Here is a 17,725-nt window from a genome sequence, read left to right as displayed (position 1 = left end):
GGACCTTAGGAAGGTGACTTAGCCTCTCTGAGCTTCAGTTTCTCCATTGGTAGAAAGGGGGTGATTATACTCCCCCATCCATGGGGTTTGGAGGAAGGCTGTGTGGGTCGTGCTGAGCAGCGCAATGATGCAGGCCGTCTGGGTCAGTGCCGAGGGAGTGAGTCCTCCTTCGGAGGTTGTAATCAGAAGTCGCCTCCAAGGCTGGGTGCTGCCAGGGGAGCTGAGGAGGGGTGAAGGGGCAATGGGGAGAACGGCTCACATGGCTGGCGGGCAACCTGGGGAGGACAGAGTGGGGTGTGCTGGGCGCTCCAGGCATGTGGCTCCCTTTCCTGTGGGGCGAAGGCCAGCATGGGGGCAGGGCCTGGCCGTGTCAGAAACACTCAGACTCTTATGACACATCTGGAGTCCCCGGCCCCACCCCAAACCACCCAGCCCACGAGAAGGAACGGGGTGGTCAGGTGGGGCCAGATCTGCGAGTTCCCCAGGGAGGGCCGTGTGTGGCAGGTTGTGGGGGGCAGCGCTGGCACGGCCGGAAACATCTCGGGGTTTGAAGCCAGAGCCTCAGGTGAGACTCGAGGGTCCCTAGGACTCCCTCCAGGTTGTCTGACCGTTTATCTTTCATGGAGTTACAGGCAAAGATATTTCTGTGATGTCTTGAATTCTGCTTTTTCCTGATTTTGAGTAAAGGAAAGCCACCCGGGTGGGGGGAGTCGGATGCCTTCCCCAAGGAAGGGGCTGAGAGGGTGGTCACGCCAGGACCCCAAAGGACGGGGAGCAGCGTTCCCAGGGGCACACAGGCAGCCTCCAAGAGGTGAGGATGCGTGGGGGGGGAGTCCCTGCACTGCTGTGTGCCTTCAGGGCAGCACTGTTTGCGTGGCCTCTGAGCTGCAGGGTGACCGCCGGCCCTGGGCTGTCTGTGTCCTGGCTCCCTCGCCCCTCCTGAAGTGACCCCCATGAGACAGGGCAGGTATGTCCTGCGAGCAGCCCTCTGCCACCCAGCTCTGTGGGACCACGGCGGCTGCGATTCTGCTCTCTGCAGCTCAGAGTTACTCTCCTCCCTGGCAGTGGAGTGCAGAGCCTGGGCCTCCCGGCCTCCCCACCCCCTCCACACAGCCCCGGGACCGAGGCAGCAGCTGGCTTTGGTTTCTGCCATGTTTTTCCAATTATGTGGAATGAGCTAAAAACAGCAGGAGTGGGGCCTTATTTGGGAGTTGCCACCACCGTCCTTGGAAGCTGCTGTCCCTCACGGCCACCCCTCTAGCCCCATCCTCTGTGGAACGTGCCCCTGTTGCTTTGACTTTCGTCGCCCGCACATGCCTCCTGCTTGGGGGCCTTTGGGCAGTGGGCTTAGCGGCGTGCGCCCTGCCACTCGGGTCACACATGCCCAGGCCGGCGGCTCTCGGGGCCGTGTCCAGAGGGTGGCCAGGCAGGGCTCCCGGCAGCGCCCAGATGAGGCTGGGGTGCGGCTTGGGGATTTGCGGGCTGCCGGCCACAGCTCACCCAGACAGAGTTTTAACAGATGTTCGTCTGTCAGAGACAGGAAACAAAAAGAAGTCAGGGATGGAGTGGGGGCGGCGGGAGGAACAGAGGGGGCCACTGTGGAGTCTGACAGGCAGACTGACAGCTGGAGCCGACGGCAAAGCCCCTCACGTCCATCCGTCTGTCCGGGCGGATTAGCCCAGGGAGCAGGGCCCGCTCAGCTCGGGGCCGAATAACGGGCGTTTGTTCCCAGAGTCTGGCTGTCCTGTCACTTATCAGGGAAGTAGGTCAAAGGGAAAAAAGAAAGGAGGTCCTGAGGGGCCGAGTCTGCCGCTGCCGGGCGGTGATTGGCGTTGACTTTGCAAACAGAAGGCAGCTGCTGTTCTCAGCCATGGACCGTGAATTTTTAATAGCAAGAAAATCAGCTCGCACGGTTCAGGAAGTTGTGGAAGAAGCCTGAGTGCTAACTTTATTTTTTTAATTGAGGTATAACTTGCAGGCAATAAAACGCACACATTTTAACGTGTACATTTGGATTAACTTTGACAGCTGCGTATGTCTGCATGACTGCTACCCGGTCCAGACGAGAACATTTCCGCCACTGGGAAAGCTCCCGGTGCCCCTTTGCTGTCCTCAACCCTCGCCCCCTCCACCACTCTCCTGACTTCTATCACTGTGGATTAGCGTTGCCTGTTCCAGAACTAAATGGAAATAGAACCACGCAGCTGTGCTTTTCTGCTTTTTGGCCTGAATACTCACTTTCAGGGCTGATGCAAGAGGAGAGGGGCGCACCATATTCCTAGAGAACGCTGTCACTGTGGGGCGGGGGCACAGGTGAATGGCACCTCTTGGGTGGGTGAACTCTGTGGGCGCCCTTTCCACAGGCTCAGAGTTAGACTGTGGTCACTCCGGCCACTGGTTTTGTACCCTGCAGCCTCTTCCGTGTCCCCCTTGTGACTGCAGCATAAGCCCAGCTCTGTGCTGACCCCAGACCACCTCCGCAACTCCAGCAGCTTCCCTTTATCTTCAGAGGCGAGTTTTGTGCTTGCAGGGTGCAGGCCCTGGTGGGACCCCCATGTTGCACAGACAAAGCCCCTGTGTGGCTGTGGGCACTCCTTGCCCTTTCTGCATTTGATGATGACTCCTTGTTTGGTTTCACTGACCGTGCCCTGTGCCTCTGCCCTCCCTGCCTAGTTCCGTGTGCCCTGAGGTCAGTGATAGAAGACACAGCCCCGGGCCCCTGTCAGGTGTCAGGTGTGCTGAGCTGACACCTCGGCCGCCACTCACCTGCAGAGAGACACTAGAAGTCTCCGACTCCCTTCCTGGCCCCCACTCTGTTTTTCTACGTTTTACTGCCTATTGCAATGGAAATGCATGGTTTGCCTCTCCCTGCGCACATCCGAGTGTGGACCTCCCTGCCCCTGCTCGTGCTGTGCCCGCCACCCGGAGCACCCTTCCCCTGCCCCCTGCCACAGCACCCCTCCATCCAGACCCCGCTCCTGCACATGGCTCCTCTGCCCACGCCCAGCCCTCTGAGAGTGTGGCAGGTGCACTCCCTAGAGCAGAGCTGGCTTCTTCCTCTTCCTGTGTCCCACGGGACCAACACCAGGACCCAGGAAACAGGCTGGGAGAGTTCAGTAACACCTTCAAGAGTGTTTAAGAGCTGAGGTTCTTTGGTCTTCAGTGGAGCTAGCAATGACTTTCCGACTTTGTCAAGAGAAGCCCCCCGTCTCCGTGCCAACTCTGGGGACGTGATTGAATAGAAATCAGAACATCTGAGTTCCAGCCTCAGCCCTCTGCTGTGTGGCTGTGAAATGCAGGCCCCGTGCGCCTTGCTGACCTGGGAGTGTCGAAAGGACGGTGTCTGGGAAAGGATTTATAAATTGTAGAGCGCCCTGCACTTGTGTTAGATGGGGCCGCGTGGACTACTGATAGTCAGCTGTCTTCCATCACTCGGGGCAGTGGTATTGTCACATGGTTCCATTCTAATCCGTTATTTTGGCCACTACCACTGAGGCGGAGTGGGTGACGGAAGTAATGTTTCTTGGGGACTAGTGCAGCTGTCATGGTCCTGAGTTCTATACCTGGGCACGCCTCCTGTGTGAGGTGTCATTCGTGGCCGGCGCTGCTGCTTTTTTTTTTTTTTTTTTTTTTCGAGATAGAGTCTTACTCTGTCACCCAGGCTGGGGTGCAGTGGTGTGATCTCGGCTCACTGCAACCTCTGCCTCCTGAGCTCAAGCGATTCTCCTGCCTTAGTGTCCTGAGTAGCTGGGACTATAGGTGTGTGCCATCACGCCCGGCTAATTTTTTCTATTTTTAGTACAGACAGGGTTTCACCGTATTAGCCAGGATGGTCTCGATCTCCTGACCATCTCGTGATCCACCCACCTTGGCCTCCCAAAGTGCTGGGATTACAGGCGTGAGTCACCATGCCTGGCCAGCCCTACTTCTTAAATGGGCCTGAGGCACGCAGTGCTGAGAACTCGCTGAGGTCTATGGAGGAAGGGCACAGATGGGATCTGGGCCTGGGCATCCTGACCGGTCCCCAAGGCCACCTCCACAGAGTTTCCAGGTACAGTGGGGTGGCCTTGCAGAGGGGCGCAGCTGTGCTTCAGGCTGGAGCCAGCTGCAGGGGCCACAGACAGGGTGTCGTTGGCAGTACAAGTGACCCCTGCTGTTCATTGAACACCTACTGTGTGCCTGGGTTCAGAAAGGCACCCTGTGCTGGCTTTTAAAGAGTAGAGCCTCCTGCCTAATGGGGGGAATGTGGCCTTTTTCATTTAAGTCACCAACTGTTTTATACATCCACGCCCCTAAATTCTTCAGTTTTAGGCAAAGATGAGAGGGCTGCCCAGGCTTCATTTGCCCAACGATGCCACATTTCGCTTGTGAGGCTGTGTTCCCTCACCAGGGTCCCCAGCAAGGGGCTGCAAGTGTTTAATAACACAGGGAGGGCTGGCGTGGTCACTCACGCCTGTCATCCCAGCACTTTGGGAGGCTGAGGTGGGTGGATCACCTGAGGTCAGGAGTTCGAGACCAGCCTGGCCAACATGGTGAAATCCCGTCCCTACTAAAAATACAAAAATTAGCTGGGTGTGGTAGCAGGCGCCTGTAGTCCCAACTACTTGGGAGGCTGAGGCAGGAGAATTGCTTGAATCTGAGAGACAGAGGTTGCAGTGAGCCAAGATCACACCACTGTACTCCAGCCTGGGCGGCAGAGCAAGACTCTCTCTCAAAAACACCACCACCACCCACAAGGAGGGTCTGTGTCCTGGAGCCTGGCCTCAGGCATATCCCACCTCGCTGGGGCCTGGCCTCGGGCATATCCCACCTCGCTGGGGCCTGGCCTCGGGCATGTCCCACCTCGCTGGGGCCCATTTCCCCTTGAGTCTGACATGTGCGAAGCAGGTCACGTTGCTCACTCAGGGTCATTCAGTGACAAGATGGGGCTGGGAGCCAGAGTCAGGTCTGTCTGCGGAGGGAGCAGACACACAGCCCATCGGATGGCACTGCCTGCCTGGGAGTGGCCACGCAGCTGTGGGCCTGAGGTTGTGGTGGGGCGTGGAGGCAGAGGCAGGCAGTGGGGGGCCACAGGAGGTGCTGGCTGGCACCAGGGGATGGGGAGGAGGGGACCCGCCTGCAGGCCCCTTCCCAAGGCCATCTCTGACTTGGTGCTCTGGCTGCCCTGACCCTAGGCAGAGCAGCGACTTCCCTGTTTTAGAGCTGAGCAGATGGAGCCGCTGACTGCAGGCCAGGGTGTCTGCCGGCTGCTCCTGGTGGGCCACAGCCTCTCCGCGCTCGCTGGAAGACCCCAGGCACCGTGCAGGTGACAGCAGCCGGCCTCAGGTTCCAGCAGAGCCAGCATCGGGCCCAGCCACTTCCCTTGTGCTCTGTCAAAAGTGACCCTGTGGTCACTTGGCGCAGGTTCCCGGGTCAAGGTGCTGGGCTGTGGTCGCAGCATTTGCCCCACCCCTTACCCCTGGGGGCAGCGGAGAAACTTAATCAATTGCTAAAAACCAAAAATAATCTGGCCTCCTGCCAGCTGGAAAGCCACTGCGGCCAGGCTGTTTATGGCCTTGGGATCTGCAGAGTGGACAGTGGCCTGCACTGTGACCCTGTTTACCCCACGTGCCCCAGGCCCAGGAGATGGCTAAAGCCCTCTGCCTCCCGTAAGGGCCCCTGAGAAGGAGGCCCTGGAGCTGGGAGCAGAGCTGGGGTTGGGCATCCGGGCAGCAGAGGCTGATTCTCAGCTTTCCCCGGATCTCAGTTTTGTGCCGCCTGTGTGAAAAGAAGCTGGGAGAACAGAGCTGTCCTGGGGTGGTGCCGGCTGTGGCGGCAGGCCTGCGGTGGGAGCCTCCGGGGGGCACTGGACCTTTCCTGGGTGGCCTGTGGCCTGGGAGCTGCACTTGGTTTGGTGCAGGAAGGTTGTGTCATCCACTCTGTCTGCAGGGATGGCTGGGGCCCTGCGGCTGGGTGATGAGGTGGGATGGAGGTGTCCGGGGCTGCCCTGCCTCTTTTTGCCAAAATAACAAAAATTATCTTGTTTGTTGTGAAAAAAAACTATTTTCCCACATTGGGGCGTGGAGGGTATTAACTGTGATGACCTTCTGAGTTCTTGCACACTGGGGACCTGTTGGCAGGGTCTCCTTCTGGCTCTGGCGGGGGTGGCTCAGGCCACTGGATGACCATGTGCTGGCCAGATAGTTCCTGGGGCTGCAGGTGGCTTATTTCGCCCCATCCCACTCATATCCTGTCATTCTTCCCGTCAATCAGCACATCTCAGACCCTGGAAACCGAATGAGCCTGGGGTGTCAGTACCCACACCCCGAGGCAATTTGGTGGCGGGGTAGGTGGCTCGTTCCCCCACATTGCCCCAGGAAGAGGGCCTGGTCCCCAGCATCCCGACCCATCTCCCTTGGAGACGGAGAGCCTCTAAGGATAAACCCATTCACCCGTATTTCAGAGGCTTTTTTCTTTCCTCGTATGAAATAACCTTTATACATTCACTGTAGCAAGGAAAACATTATAAAAAATAGTGAAGAAAATAGATATTACCCATAATTTTGCCACCCAGAGTTAGCTGTGTCTATGTGTCTTGTGCACTTTTTTTCTGTTTACGTATCAAAATCGACTTTTAGGGTCAGATGCAGTGGCTCACGCCTGTAATTCCAGCACTTTGGGAGGCTGGAGGCGGGGTGTGGATCACTCAAGGTTGGGAGTTCAAGACCAGCCTGGCCAACATGGCAAAACTCCATCTCTACTAAAAATAAAAAATTAGCCAGGTGTGGTGGTGGGTGCCTGTAATCCCAGCTACTCAGGAGGCTGAAGCAGGAGAATCGCTTGAACCCAGGAGGCAGAGGTTGCAGTGAGTCAAGATCACGCCACTGCACTCCAGCCTGGCAACAGAGCGAGACTCTGTCTCAAAAAAAAAAAAAAAAAAAAAAAATTAATTAATTAATAAAATAAATATATAAATTGAGTTTTAGGAGATTCATTCAAACTGTGTGTAATGTGTCTGATATTTTTTCATTTGTCGTTCGTGCAAATTCCTACCTCATTAACTCTTCTCCAGAGCATGCTGTTTTGTGCCTGTGTCATCACCCATCACGTTGAATGCCCTTGTTTAGATAAAATAAGTAAATTTTATTCAAAAATATTTGGGGACGTTTTGGTTGTCTCCAGGTTCTTGGCCTTGAGTCTTGCTGTCCTAATGCAGCCATGGTGGTGTCTGGATGCATGAATCTCCATGCGTTCCAACTGCCGCTTCCGCCTGTGTTCTTAGAGAGGAAGTGCTGGGGTCAGCGGCTCCCAGGCTGCTGACCAGGAAGCCTGCGGTGCTCTACAGCCCTTCTGGAAGCGGGAGATGCCCCCACTTAAATGTCCAACAAGCCTTTCCACCTCACCAGCAACTCTGGGCGGCTCCCTTCTATTTGCAGATGACTGAGAAGTTACTGTTTTCCACGTTTACTGACTGCTCTTTTTCCCGTTAATTTGTGTTTATAGTCTTTGCTCATTTATTGCTCAGGTTTTGGTGTTGTCCCTATTGACTTCTATGCCTTTTAATTTTTTTTTTTTTTTTTTTTGAGACGGAGTCTCGCGCTGTCGCCCAGGCTGGAGTGCAGTGGCGCGATCTCGGCTCACTGCAAGCTCCGCCTCCCGGGTTCACGCCATTCTCCTGCCTCAGCCTCCTGAGTAGCTGGGACTACAGGCGCCCACCAGCGCGCCCGGCTAATTTTTTGTATTTTTAGTAGAGACGGGGTTTCACTGTGGTCTCGATCTCCTGACCTTGTGATCCACCCGCCTCGGCCTCCCAAAGTGCTGGGATTACAGGCGTGAGCCACCGCGCCCGGCCGCCTTTTAATTTTTTAAGCAACCTTAATAGACGTCATTTTTTTAGAGCGCTTTTAAGTTTACAGAAAAATCAAGGGACAAGTACAGAGAGTTCCTTCCTCCCGCTCTCCTCTTCCCCTTTTCCCCACCTGCCCTCCTTCCCCCATTGTAATTTTCTCTCTGATATTATAAAAGTCACACATGGTTGGGCGTGGTGGCTCACGCCTGTAATCCTAGCACATTGGGAGGCAGAGGCAGGCAGATCACTTGAGGTCAGGAGTTCGAAACCAGCCTGGCCAACATGGTGAAACCCCGCCTCTACTAAAACTACAAAAAATTAGCCAGGTGTGGTGGCGGGCACCTGTAATCCCAGCTGCTCGGGAGGCTGAGGCAGGAGAATTGCTTGACTTGGGAGGCAGAGGTTGCAGTGAGCCGAGATCGCGCCACTGCACTCCAGCCTGGGCAATAAGAGTGAAGCTCCATCTCAAAAACAAAGTCACACACGCTTCTTGAATGAGGGTCATTTGGCCGAGGGGCCAGTTGGAACAGGCTGTGAGCTCGGAATGCTTTTTACATATTTACATGGTTGAGAAGAAAATCGGGAGAATAATGTTTTGGGACATGGGGAAATGACATGAAACTCACATTTCAGTGTCCATAAATGAAGTTTTGTTTGCTCCCAGCTGTGTGGACTGAGGCAGACTGCCTTCCCACAGCTGCGGCAGAGCTGAGGAGGTGGGAAGGAGACCGTGCAGGCCGCAGCACCGAAAATATTTGCTCTCTGGCCCTTCCCAGAGTGCTTGCTGACCTCTGTCCGACAGCTCGAAGGAAGGATAGGACCCGTCCGACGATAACCACTGTTGACATTTGAGCGCGTTTCCTTCCCGGTTTTTGTGTGAGAGTGGCAGTCTGTTTGCTTTTGTGGTTGGGATCTGCTGCACGCACGGCGGGCTGTTTGCATGAGGCTTCCTGGAGGACAGGGCTGGGTCAGAGCTGGACGCAGTGGGGCGTGTCCTGCACGCAGTGGGGCCTCAGAAGAGAGCTGTAGCGGGCGGGGCAACGCCAACGCTAGTGGGTGCCAGGCCTCCACACTCAGATCAGCCCTGGCGACAGGTTTGGGCCACCCTTTGTCCGGCCTCCCTGCAGTGGCCCAGGCCATCCCCTCTGCCTGGCACACTTGCCTCTGGCCTTCCGCTGAAGCGCTCCTATTACCGTCTGCTCACCGCTGGGTACGCTGAATTGTGTCCCTCAAGGAGATATGCTGAAGGTCTAACCCCAGGAACCTGTGTATGTGACCTAGCTTGGAAACAGGGTCTTGGCAGATGTAATCAAGCAAGGATGAGGTCACCCTGGAGTAGGGGGCCTCTATCCACGGTGCTGGTGTCCTCATGAGAGCAGGAGAGCAGACACTGACACTCAGGGGTGAAGGCTGCGTGGAGGCAGAGCAGGGCTTAGTGTGATGGAGGCCACGAGCCAAGGAACTCCAAGTATTTCCTGCAACACCAGAAGCTGGGAGAGGCCAGGAAGGATCCTCCCCTGGAGTCTTCAGAGGGAGTCTGTCGCTGCAGACAGCTTGACTTTTGACGTTGGGGGTGCGTGCCTTGGTGGGGGCGGTGGGGGGGTACATTTCTGATGTTAGAAGCCACCTGGTTGGCGGCAGTGTGTCACAGCAGCCCCTCGCAGGTCCTGCATGTCCATGTGGTCAGGGACAGAGGTGAGCAGGGATGGATGGTGCTGAGCTGGACATGTCCATGACATCGGGCCATCTCTTGGGACTACTTTTTTGTTTTGAGGACCAGGCTGCCTACTAGGAAGCTGTGCCCTGCCTGGCCCTTGCCCCAAGCTCCTGCCCTGAGCTTGGCCTCACGGAAGGGATGTCGTCCTCTCCTGCCTGCGTGCCGGGAGGAAGGGGAGAGGTCAGGAGCCCGCCTGGAGGAGGCTCGGGTGCGGGGAAGGTTTCACTCTCAGGCAACGTTGTGGGGCTGGCTATTTGTTTAAACAACCCCAGAGAAAACCATTTGGCCAAACTGTTAGTTTCTAAACAATTTACTTCCTTGGTGTTTAAATAAACTCCTACCTAGGCTCTGTAGCTGGTCCCAGGGAAGGAGTTGGCCTCTCTTCTTTATAGCCCGGCACAGTCCCCTGCACCTGCCCCTCCCAACCCCAGGTCTGCTTCCCCGTGGCCATGGCTGCTGCTCGGACCTCTCTACACACAGAACCTCCTGGAGGCCAGCTGTGGGCACCAGCCTTGGCAGGCATCTGGCAGAGCCCAGGCTGCTAGCGCTCTCTCTGCAGCTGCTCCCTGCTGGCCTAGCTGGACAGAGTCCCCACCACCACCAGGGTCACCTCTGTGCTGGTCACAGCTCACTCAGAGCTTCAAGCAAATGGGTTGGGTCCTGCCTCTCTCCCAGCTGTCTCCATGAAGTGGAGTCTCTGGTCCCCTCCAAGTTATAGCTAGACAGGGACTCGGACACTGCCAAGTCCCCAGAGGTTTCGGTCTCAGATTCTCCCTGCTCATCGCCTGGATGTAGTGCCGCTGTGGGCGTCGGGCTGTGCTGGGGGCCGTGGAGAGCAGGGGGCTTGCGCCAGGACCCCAGTGAGCCAGTGGGGGCGGTGCCCTCGTCATGGGGTAGACTGGGGGTGCGGGGCGGCCATCCACTGGGGTGTGGGGAGGAATGGCTTCCCTGAGGAGGTGGCGGTGCCATGTGACCTGGGCCTTGAAGGACAGGTCCATTGTCAACAGAACATTTTGGGAGTGGAGCCTAGGGAGAGAAAATTTACTGAAATTGAGAGATTCCCCCTCCCCCTACCAATATACACCGAATCAGATGCCTCTGACCAGATCTGAATTTGGCTCTCAGATATTTACATTGTAGCTGGGCATTTAGGGTACCTTCCAAGTGCTGCCTCCACCTCACTGTCCCCAGCCTGCCTGCCTCAGTTTCCCCAGCCCTGGGCCTGTGTCGCTGTCACCATCACCTGGGCGCCCTCTAGTGGTGGAATCAGATTATACATTCCGGGGCTTGGAGCAGGAGTCAGGAGGGGCTCCTGTCCTTCCTCGAAACGTTGGACGGCTGGAACAGTCTCTGCATTCCTCCTGGCAAGAGCCAGAGCCTGGGCGCAGGGGACCATCTGTTGTTTGAAGGCTGCAGCCTGGCAGGGCACTCGAGAGACCTGGCAGTTGGCTGCAGGGCCAGGTCTAGGGGCAAGGGCATGAGGGAGGCTCTGGGCTGGTTTAGCCTCGAGCCCCTTTTCAGATTGTGACCCGGGCCCTTGTGCAGGGTCGTGGCCACAGGACACTGGGAGGGGTCTCTGACCCTGACCTTCTTGGCTCTGCATCCTTGAGACCAGAAAGGTTTGGAACAAATGAGTAGATGATGCCCTAACTCGGGGAGGGAGCCACATCCTGACCCCAGCAGCATTGGCAGGATCTGTGTCGGGATGATAGGGCACCCTGGGGGCCCCAGTGTGCATGGGTCTCCACTTGTAATTTCTGCAGGAAGCTCTGATAAATCCCAACCGGGGGTCCTAGGACACAATCAGAAATGCTGGCGCTGCTGTGTGTGGAGCCTCGGGCCATGGGGGTCAGAAGCATGTGGAGGGTGGGCCACGGGGGTTCAGAAGAGAATCTTGTAATCCGCCCGACCTGCAAACTGAGAATCCCACTGGAGGGCCATGGCTGAAAGGTCGGGGGGTCTCCATGCATCCTGTGGAGTGGGTGGTGAGGGATCCTTGGGTTTGCATGCCGCTGGGCCTGAGTGGCAGGACCCCGTCCACAGCTGATCCCTGGGCCATGCTGCTCAGATGCTCTTGGAGTGTTGCTGTGGTCCCCGAGGGAGTCTGAGTTGAGCTTCTCTCATGCCGGTCATATGCTGTCAGGCCACGCTGGTGAGTTAGGCAGGGCACAGATGCCCGGAGCAGAAAGAACTTTCCTTGGGGATTTCACACATGCAAATCTTGAGGGCTGGCAAATCCTGCCCTCAGCCAGAGTGGGGGCTTTTCTTTGAGACCAGAATCACCTGAGCATCCTCCTGTCCCCAGCTGTGTCCAGCCTGTCTGCAGGGACATCCTGAGAGGACCAGGTTCTCCTCTCATCCACCTGCCTAAGTGCCACTCTGAACCCTGCCCACCCGTGCCATGGAGGGGCTTGACCTCAAGCTGCTCCGCCAGCAGCAGGCCTGGCCCCGGGGTGCAGCAGAGGCCCAGGTGGCTGTGGGGTGGGTGTTTCGTGGCGTGGTTCTGAAACTTAGTTGGAAGTGCACGGATAGTGCTTTGGCTGTTCTCTGTGGGACCCTATTTAGAAACCAGGTCTGAGTTACTGGGGGTCATCGCTATGTTCCGATGGCCCAGCTGTGTGGAGGCCACGGTGGAGCCCCCTGCAAGGAGCCAGGGCCCTGGGTCGAGCCGTGACCAGAACGCATGCCCCGGAGATGTTTCTCGTCTCGCTCCTGTGTTGCCTGGTGTGTCAAGTGGTCACGAAACTGTGTTAACTCTTGGTGTTCCTGACAGTGCCTCCAGGTCTCAGGCCTCAGAACCAGGCTTTCCCTTCATCTCGGTGGCCCGGGAGCATCTGGGCAATGAGTAAAGAGGGTGATTCACTTGACAGGTGCATCTGGTCCTGCCTAGGAGCCCCTGGTGTGATCCTGGGGCTTGAAGCTGCCCTCGGGTGGTGGAGGGGAGGGAGAGATGAAGTGGCATCGAGCTGGGGAAGAAGGGTGAGCCCTGCAAGGCGGGCACGCTGGGGACACTGAGCAGTGTGGCCCACAGGCGGGTCTGCCCTGCAAGGCGGGCACGCTGGGGACACTGAGCAGTGTGGCCCACAGGCGGGTCTGCCCTGCAAGATGGGCATGCTAGGGACACTGAGCAGCGTGGCCCACAAGTGGGTCTGCCCTGCAAGGTGGGCATGCTGAGCAGCATGGCCAGCAGGTCGTACCCGGCGGGATTTGTGGTTGGGGCTGGTTTGTGGCCAGGAGAGGGGCTGGGAGGAGACAAGGGGGACTGTGAGGCAGCTCCCACCCAGTGGTTGAAGCCCGATGGCCTGGCTGTGTGGCTCTCAGCTGGGTGCATAACCTCTCTGTGCCTCAGTTTTCTCATCTGTAAAGTAAGGAAACAAACAGTGCCAGCCTCCCAGAGCTGTCATGAGGATGAACGAGTGACCATGTAGCATGGGCTGGGTGCGTGTCACCTAATATCACCAGCCTTTGCAAGGAGAGCCCTGGGGGCCTGGCTGAGTCTTCCCTTGCCCGGCCCACCCCAGGCCTAGTCTTGTGCCTGCTGCAGGCCCTTGACCCCTGACCCCACTGCACCTGTCTCCACAGGAGCCGAGGAGGTGCTGCTGCTGGCCCGGCGGACAGACCTACGGAGGATCTCGCTGGACACGCCGGACTTCACCGACATTGTGCTGCAGGTGGATGACATCCGGCATGCCATTGCCATCGACTACGACCCGCTGGAGGGCTACGTCTACTGGACGGATGACGAGGTGCGGGCCATCCGCAGGGCGTACCTGGATGGGTCTGGGGCGCAGACGCTGGTCAACACCGAGATCAATGACCCCGATGGCATCGCAGTTGACTGGGTGGCCCGAAACCTCTACTGGACCGACACGGGCACGGACCGCATCGAGGTGACACGCCTTAACGGCACCTCCCGCAAGATCCTGGTATCAGAGGACCTGGACGAGCCCCGAGCCATTGCACTGCACCCCGTGATGGGGTAAGACGGGCGGGGACTGGGGCCTGGAGCCTGGGCCAGGCCAAGCACAGGCGAGAGGGAGATTGACCGGGACCCGTCATTCTGGAGCATTGTCTTGCATCAGAACCCGGAGGAGAGCTTGTTAAAACACTGGCAGCTGGGCCCCCCGCCCAAAGTGGTGATTCAGGAGCTCCAGGGCGGGGCTGAGGACTTGGGTTTCTAACAAGCACCCCAGTGGTCCAGTGCTGCTGCTGGGTCCATGCATAGAAAGCCCTGGAGACCTGGAGTGAGCTCTTTGTTCCCCAGCTTTAGTTTCCTCATCTGTAGAATGGAACGGTCCACCTGGGTGATTTCCAGGATGACAGTAGTGACAGTAAGGGCAGCCTCTGTGACACTGACCACAATACAGGCCAGGCCTCTTTTTTTTTTTTGAGATGGAGTCTCACTCTGTCATCCAGGCTGGAGTGCAGTGGCGTGATCTCAGCTCACTGCAACCTCTGCCTGCTGGGCTCAAGTGATTCTCCTGCCTCAGCCTCCTGAGTAGCTAGGATTACAGGCGCCTGCCACTGTGCTCAGCTAATTTTTGTATTTTTGGTAGAGACGGGGTTTCACCATGTTGGCCAGTCTGGTCTCAAACTCCTGACCTCAGGTGACCCACCTGCCTCAGCCTCCCAAAGTGCTGGGATTACAGGCGTGAGCCACCATGCCCGGTCAAGCCAGGCCTCTTTTAACACTTTGCACATCGTCAGTCTTTTCATTCAGGGGGGTAGGTACAGTTGTACAGTTGAGGACACTGAAGCCCAGGGAGGCTCAGGGACTTGCCCAGGGTCACACAGCAGGAGGTGGCAGGTGTGGGGCTGGGCCTGGCAGCGTGGCTCCAGCTCTGTAGCATAGAAGTCTGTGAAAGCAGAGAGCTTGTCGGTCGGTAGGGGAGCCTTTCTGAGACCCGCCCCAGCGGCTCAAAGGGTAGTAGCCAGGGGCCTTCCCGGGAGTTCATAACCCGGAACACTGAACGGGAAAACCCTGATGGAGGAGGCGCACTGGAGCTGGGGGTGCCGATGGGACATCCCAGAGGAGCTGGGAGGTCAGTAGCAGTGCTTCCTTCCATGGAGCACTTAGTGGGAGCCAGCTGTGTTTCCAGGCTCATGGCCCTGGGACCTGAAGCTCAGAAGGTGAAGGAACTTGCCCAGGGTGCCCATCGGGCAGTGGCAGGCAGAGGATTTGCAGGCTGTGGAGCCTGTGCTCGTGGCCTGGCCCTGGGGGTTGCGAGCGTGCTGGCCAGGGAGCTTTTCCTGCAAGTGGACTGGTGTCTAGAAGCCAGCATGTCAGGCAGCAGGCAGCGGGAGCACAGCAGGCAGCGGGAGCACAGCAGGCAGCGGGAGCACAGCAGGCAGCCGGAGCACAGCAGGCAGCGGGAGCACAGCAGGCAGCGGGCAGGGCTCGAGCAGCCCTCTGTGGACCCTGGGGCACGGCAGCATGTGGGCGAGGGCTGCTCCATGTCAGTGGCTGAAGGGCTGGGTTGTGTCCCGACGAGGGCGAATGAGGGTAGGAAGTGGGGCCCCCTGGGGCTTTAGCAGGAGGAGGCACAAAAACTGGTTGCCAGCCACAGTGAAGGGAACCTGGCCCTGAGGTCAGGAGCTTGGTCAGGTCACTGCCTCCATGGGCCTCGGTGTCCCCATCTGTGAAAGAGGAAGGGATGGGGAAGCCGATGCCAAGGTCCCTCCTAGCCCTGGTTTCATGAGTCTGAGGATCCCAGGGATATGGGCTTGGCAGTCTGACGTGTAAGGTTGTGGGGTCCAGGGAGAGGCACCGAGCTGGAAACAGGAGGCAGAGGGGCTGGCCGGCTGGGTCAGACACAGCCAAAGCAGAGGCTGTGACCTGGGACCCCAGAATCTCCACCCCTGAGCTACCACCCCAGGATCTGGGTTCCCTCCTTGGGGGGCCCCAGGGAACAAGTCACCTGTCCGTTGCACAGGGGAGCCCTTCAGCTATGTGCAGGAGGTTCCGCTCTGCCCCTTCCTCCTCTGGGTGCTCAGCTCCTCCCCTCCAGTCCACCAGTCAGACGTGAGGCTGTCCCAGACCCTGGGCAGGGTCGTTTCTGTCCACTGACCTTCGGAATGGGAGATGAGCTCCTGGCTCCTGAGAGTCCAAGGGCTGGTGCGGTGAAACCTGCGCAGGGTGGCAGTGGGCATCCCTGTCCCAGGGGACCCTCCAGAGGCTCTGATCACTGGGCTTGCCCCTGGCATGCTCAGTCCTCCAGCACTTACTGACACCAGCATCTACCAACACCAACATTTATAAACACCGACATTGACCAACGCTGACATTTACTGACACCGACATTTACCAACGCCAGCATCTACCAACACGCTTACCAATGCCAACATTTACCGATGCTGATGTTTACCGACACTCACATTTACTGACACCGACATCTACGACACCATTTACTGACACCGACATTTACCGACACCGACATTTACCGACACTCACGTTTACCGACACCTACATCTACTGACACCGACATTTACCAACACTGACATTTACCGACACCAAATTTCCCAGCGCCGACATCCGACATTTACCGATGCAGACATTTACCAATGCCGATATTTACTGACACCAACATTTAGCCATGTGATGGGGACCAACTCGGGGACAGGCCTTGCTCTTGGCACTGGGGATGCCGCAGAGACCAGACGGACGCATGGAGACATGGACTTCTGCTTCTTTTCCAGCCTCATGTACTGGACAGACTGGGGAGAGAACCCTAAAATCGAGTGTGCCAATCTGGACGGGCAGGAGCGGCGTGTGCTGGTCAATGCCTCCCTTGGGTGGCCCAACGGCCTGGCCCTGGACCTGCAGGAGGGGAAGCTCTACTGGGGAGACGCCAAGACAGACAAGATTGAGGTGAGGCTCCCGTGGACATGTTTGATCCAAGAGGCCTGGCCCTGCCCAGCTGTCCCTGGGCTCCTGAGAGGCCAGGTCCGGCCACCCCCTGCAGCCAGACATACGTATTGGCGAGGCACTGATGGGTGCCTGTGCTCTGCTATTTGGCCAAATGGAATGCTTGAAAAAATAGTTACAATGCTTTCTGACAAAAACGCCTTGAGGGGGTAGCGCTACACAATGTCCTGTGGTTACGTTAAGATGTTATCATTGGGCTGGGCGCCTGTAGTCACAGCTACTTGGAGACTGAGATGGGAGGATCGCTGGAACACAAGAGTTTGAGGCCAGCCCAGGCAAAGGGGACACAGGAATCCTCTGCACTGCTTTTGCCACTTAGTGTGAGCCTTACACTATTTCACAGTACAAAATTAAGACAAGAATTAATCACACATCTACCACCCCACTTAAGACATAAAACATGGGTGTTGTTGAAGCCAGAGGCAGCCGCTGGCCTGAGTTTGGTGATTCGTTCCCAAGCAGTTGAAGACAGTTTTGGTCTTCCATGGATGTCTGTTGTCCCTGTGCTGGGTGCAGCCTCGCCCTGCCACCGTGGTCGGGTTTCAGTGACCTTGTCCAGTGGGCGTGCTTTGGCAGCTTGCTTTTTGCTCACCTGTGGAGCCTCTATTGAGCTTTTTGTTTGTTTGTTTTGTTTGATTGTTTGTTTTTGTTGTCTTTATTGTTGTTGTTACCCAGGCTGGAGTGCAATGGCATGATCTCGGCTCACTGCAACCTCCGCCTTCCGGGTTCTAGCGATTCTCCTGCCTCAGCCTCCTAAGTAGCTGGGATTACAGGCGCCCGCCACCACGCCTGGCTAATTTTTGTATTTTTAGTAGAGACGGGGTTTCACCGTGTCGGCCAGGCTGGTCTCGAACTCCTAGCCTCAAGTGATCCACCCGCCTCGGCCTCCCGAGTGCTGGGATAACAGGCGTGAGCCACCATGCCCGGCCTCTGTTGAGCATTTTTTTGAGGTGCTCTCAGTGCCAGTGATATGTTAGTTACATGTCACACCATTGTCATCCATTGAGGTGACATTGCTGCCTCTCCTCGGGGTGGACGCCTCCCTTTGTTTCCAGCAACTTCTGAAGGATTTTCCTGAGCCGCATCAGTCCTTGTTGACGTCACCATTGGGGTCACCTTTGCTCTCCTCAGGGCTCCCAGGGGAGGCCCGAACCAGGCAGCTTGCAGGGCAGGGCGGGATGGAGAACACGAGTGTGTGTCTGTGTTGTGGGATTTCAGACCCTGCTTCTTAGCAGGAGGAGCATCAGCACCCTCA

The 17,725-nt window shown here is 57.2% G+C and overlaps 1 protein-coding gene across 1 annotated transcript; it reads left to right on the top strand.

Annotated features, from left to right (window-relative positions):
• Positions 1-294: 294 nt before the first annotated feature.
• On the top strand, positions 295-17,141 carry LOC116272453 (low-density lipoprotein receptor-related protein 5-like). The gene is made up of 3 exons (XM_031661216.1): positions 295-565; positions 13,128-13,524; positions 16,242-17,141. The coding sequence occupies exons 1-3, from the start codon at positions 349-351 to the stop codon at positions 16,621-16,623; spliced, it is 996 nt and encodes a 331-aa protein (XP_031517076.1). The 5' UTR covers positions 295-348; the 3' UTR covers positions 16,624-17,141.
• Positions 17,142-17,725: the final 584 nt, after the last annotated feature.

Source organism: Papio anubis, unplaced genomic scaffold (genome assembly GCF_008728515.1).
Source record: "Papio anubis isolate 15944 unplaced genomic scaffold, Panubis1.0 scaffold1072, whole genome shotgun sequence".
Lineage (NCBI taxonomy): Eukaryota > Metazoa > Chordata > Mammalia > Primates > Cercopithecidae > Papio > Papio anubis.
This window is presented reverse-complemented; position numbering and strand designations above follow the sequence as displayed.

What these genes read in the sequence shown, in the direction of transcription:
- LOC116272453 (XM_031661216.1), top strand. Translation starts at nt 349, where the DNA reads ATGGGGGCAGGGCCTGGCCGTGTCAGAAACACTCAGACTCTTATGACA. An exon ending in GTTTGAAGCCAGAGCCTCAG is followed by an intron (nt 566 to 13,127) that starts GTGAGACTCGAG and finishes CTGTCTCCACAG; the next exon opens with GAGCCGAGGAGGTGCTGCTG. An exon ending in GCACTGCACCCCGTGATGGG is followed by an intron (nt 13,525 to 16,241) that starts GTAAGACGGGCG and finishes CTTCTTTTCCAG; the next exon opens with CCTCATGTACTGGACAGACT.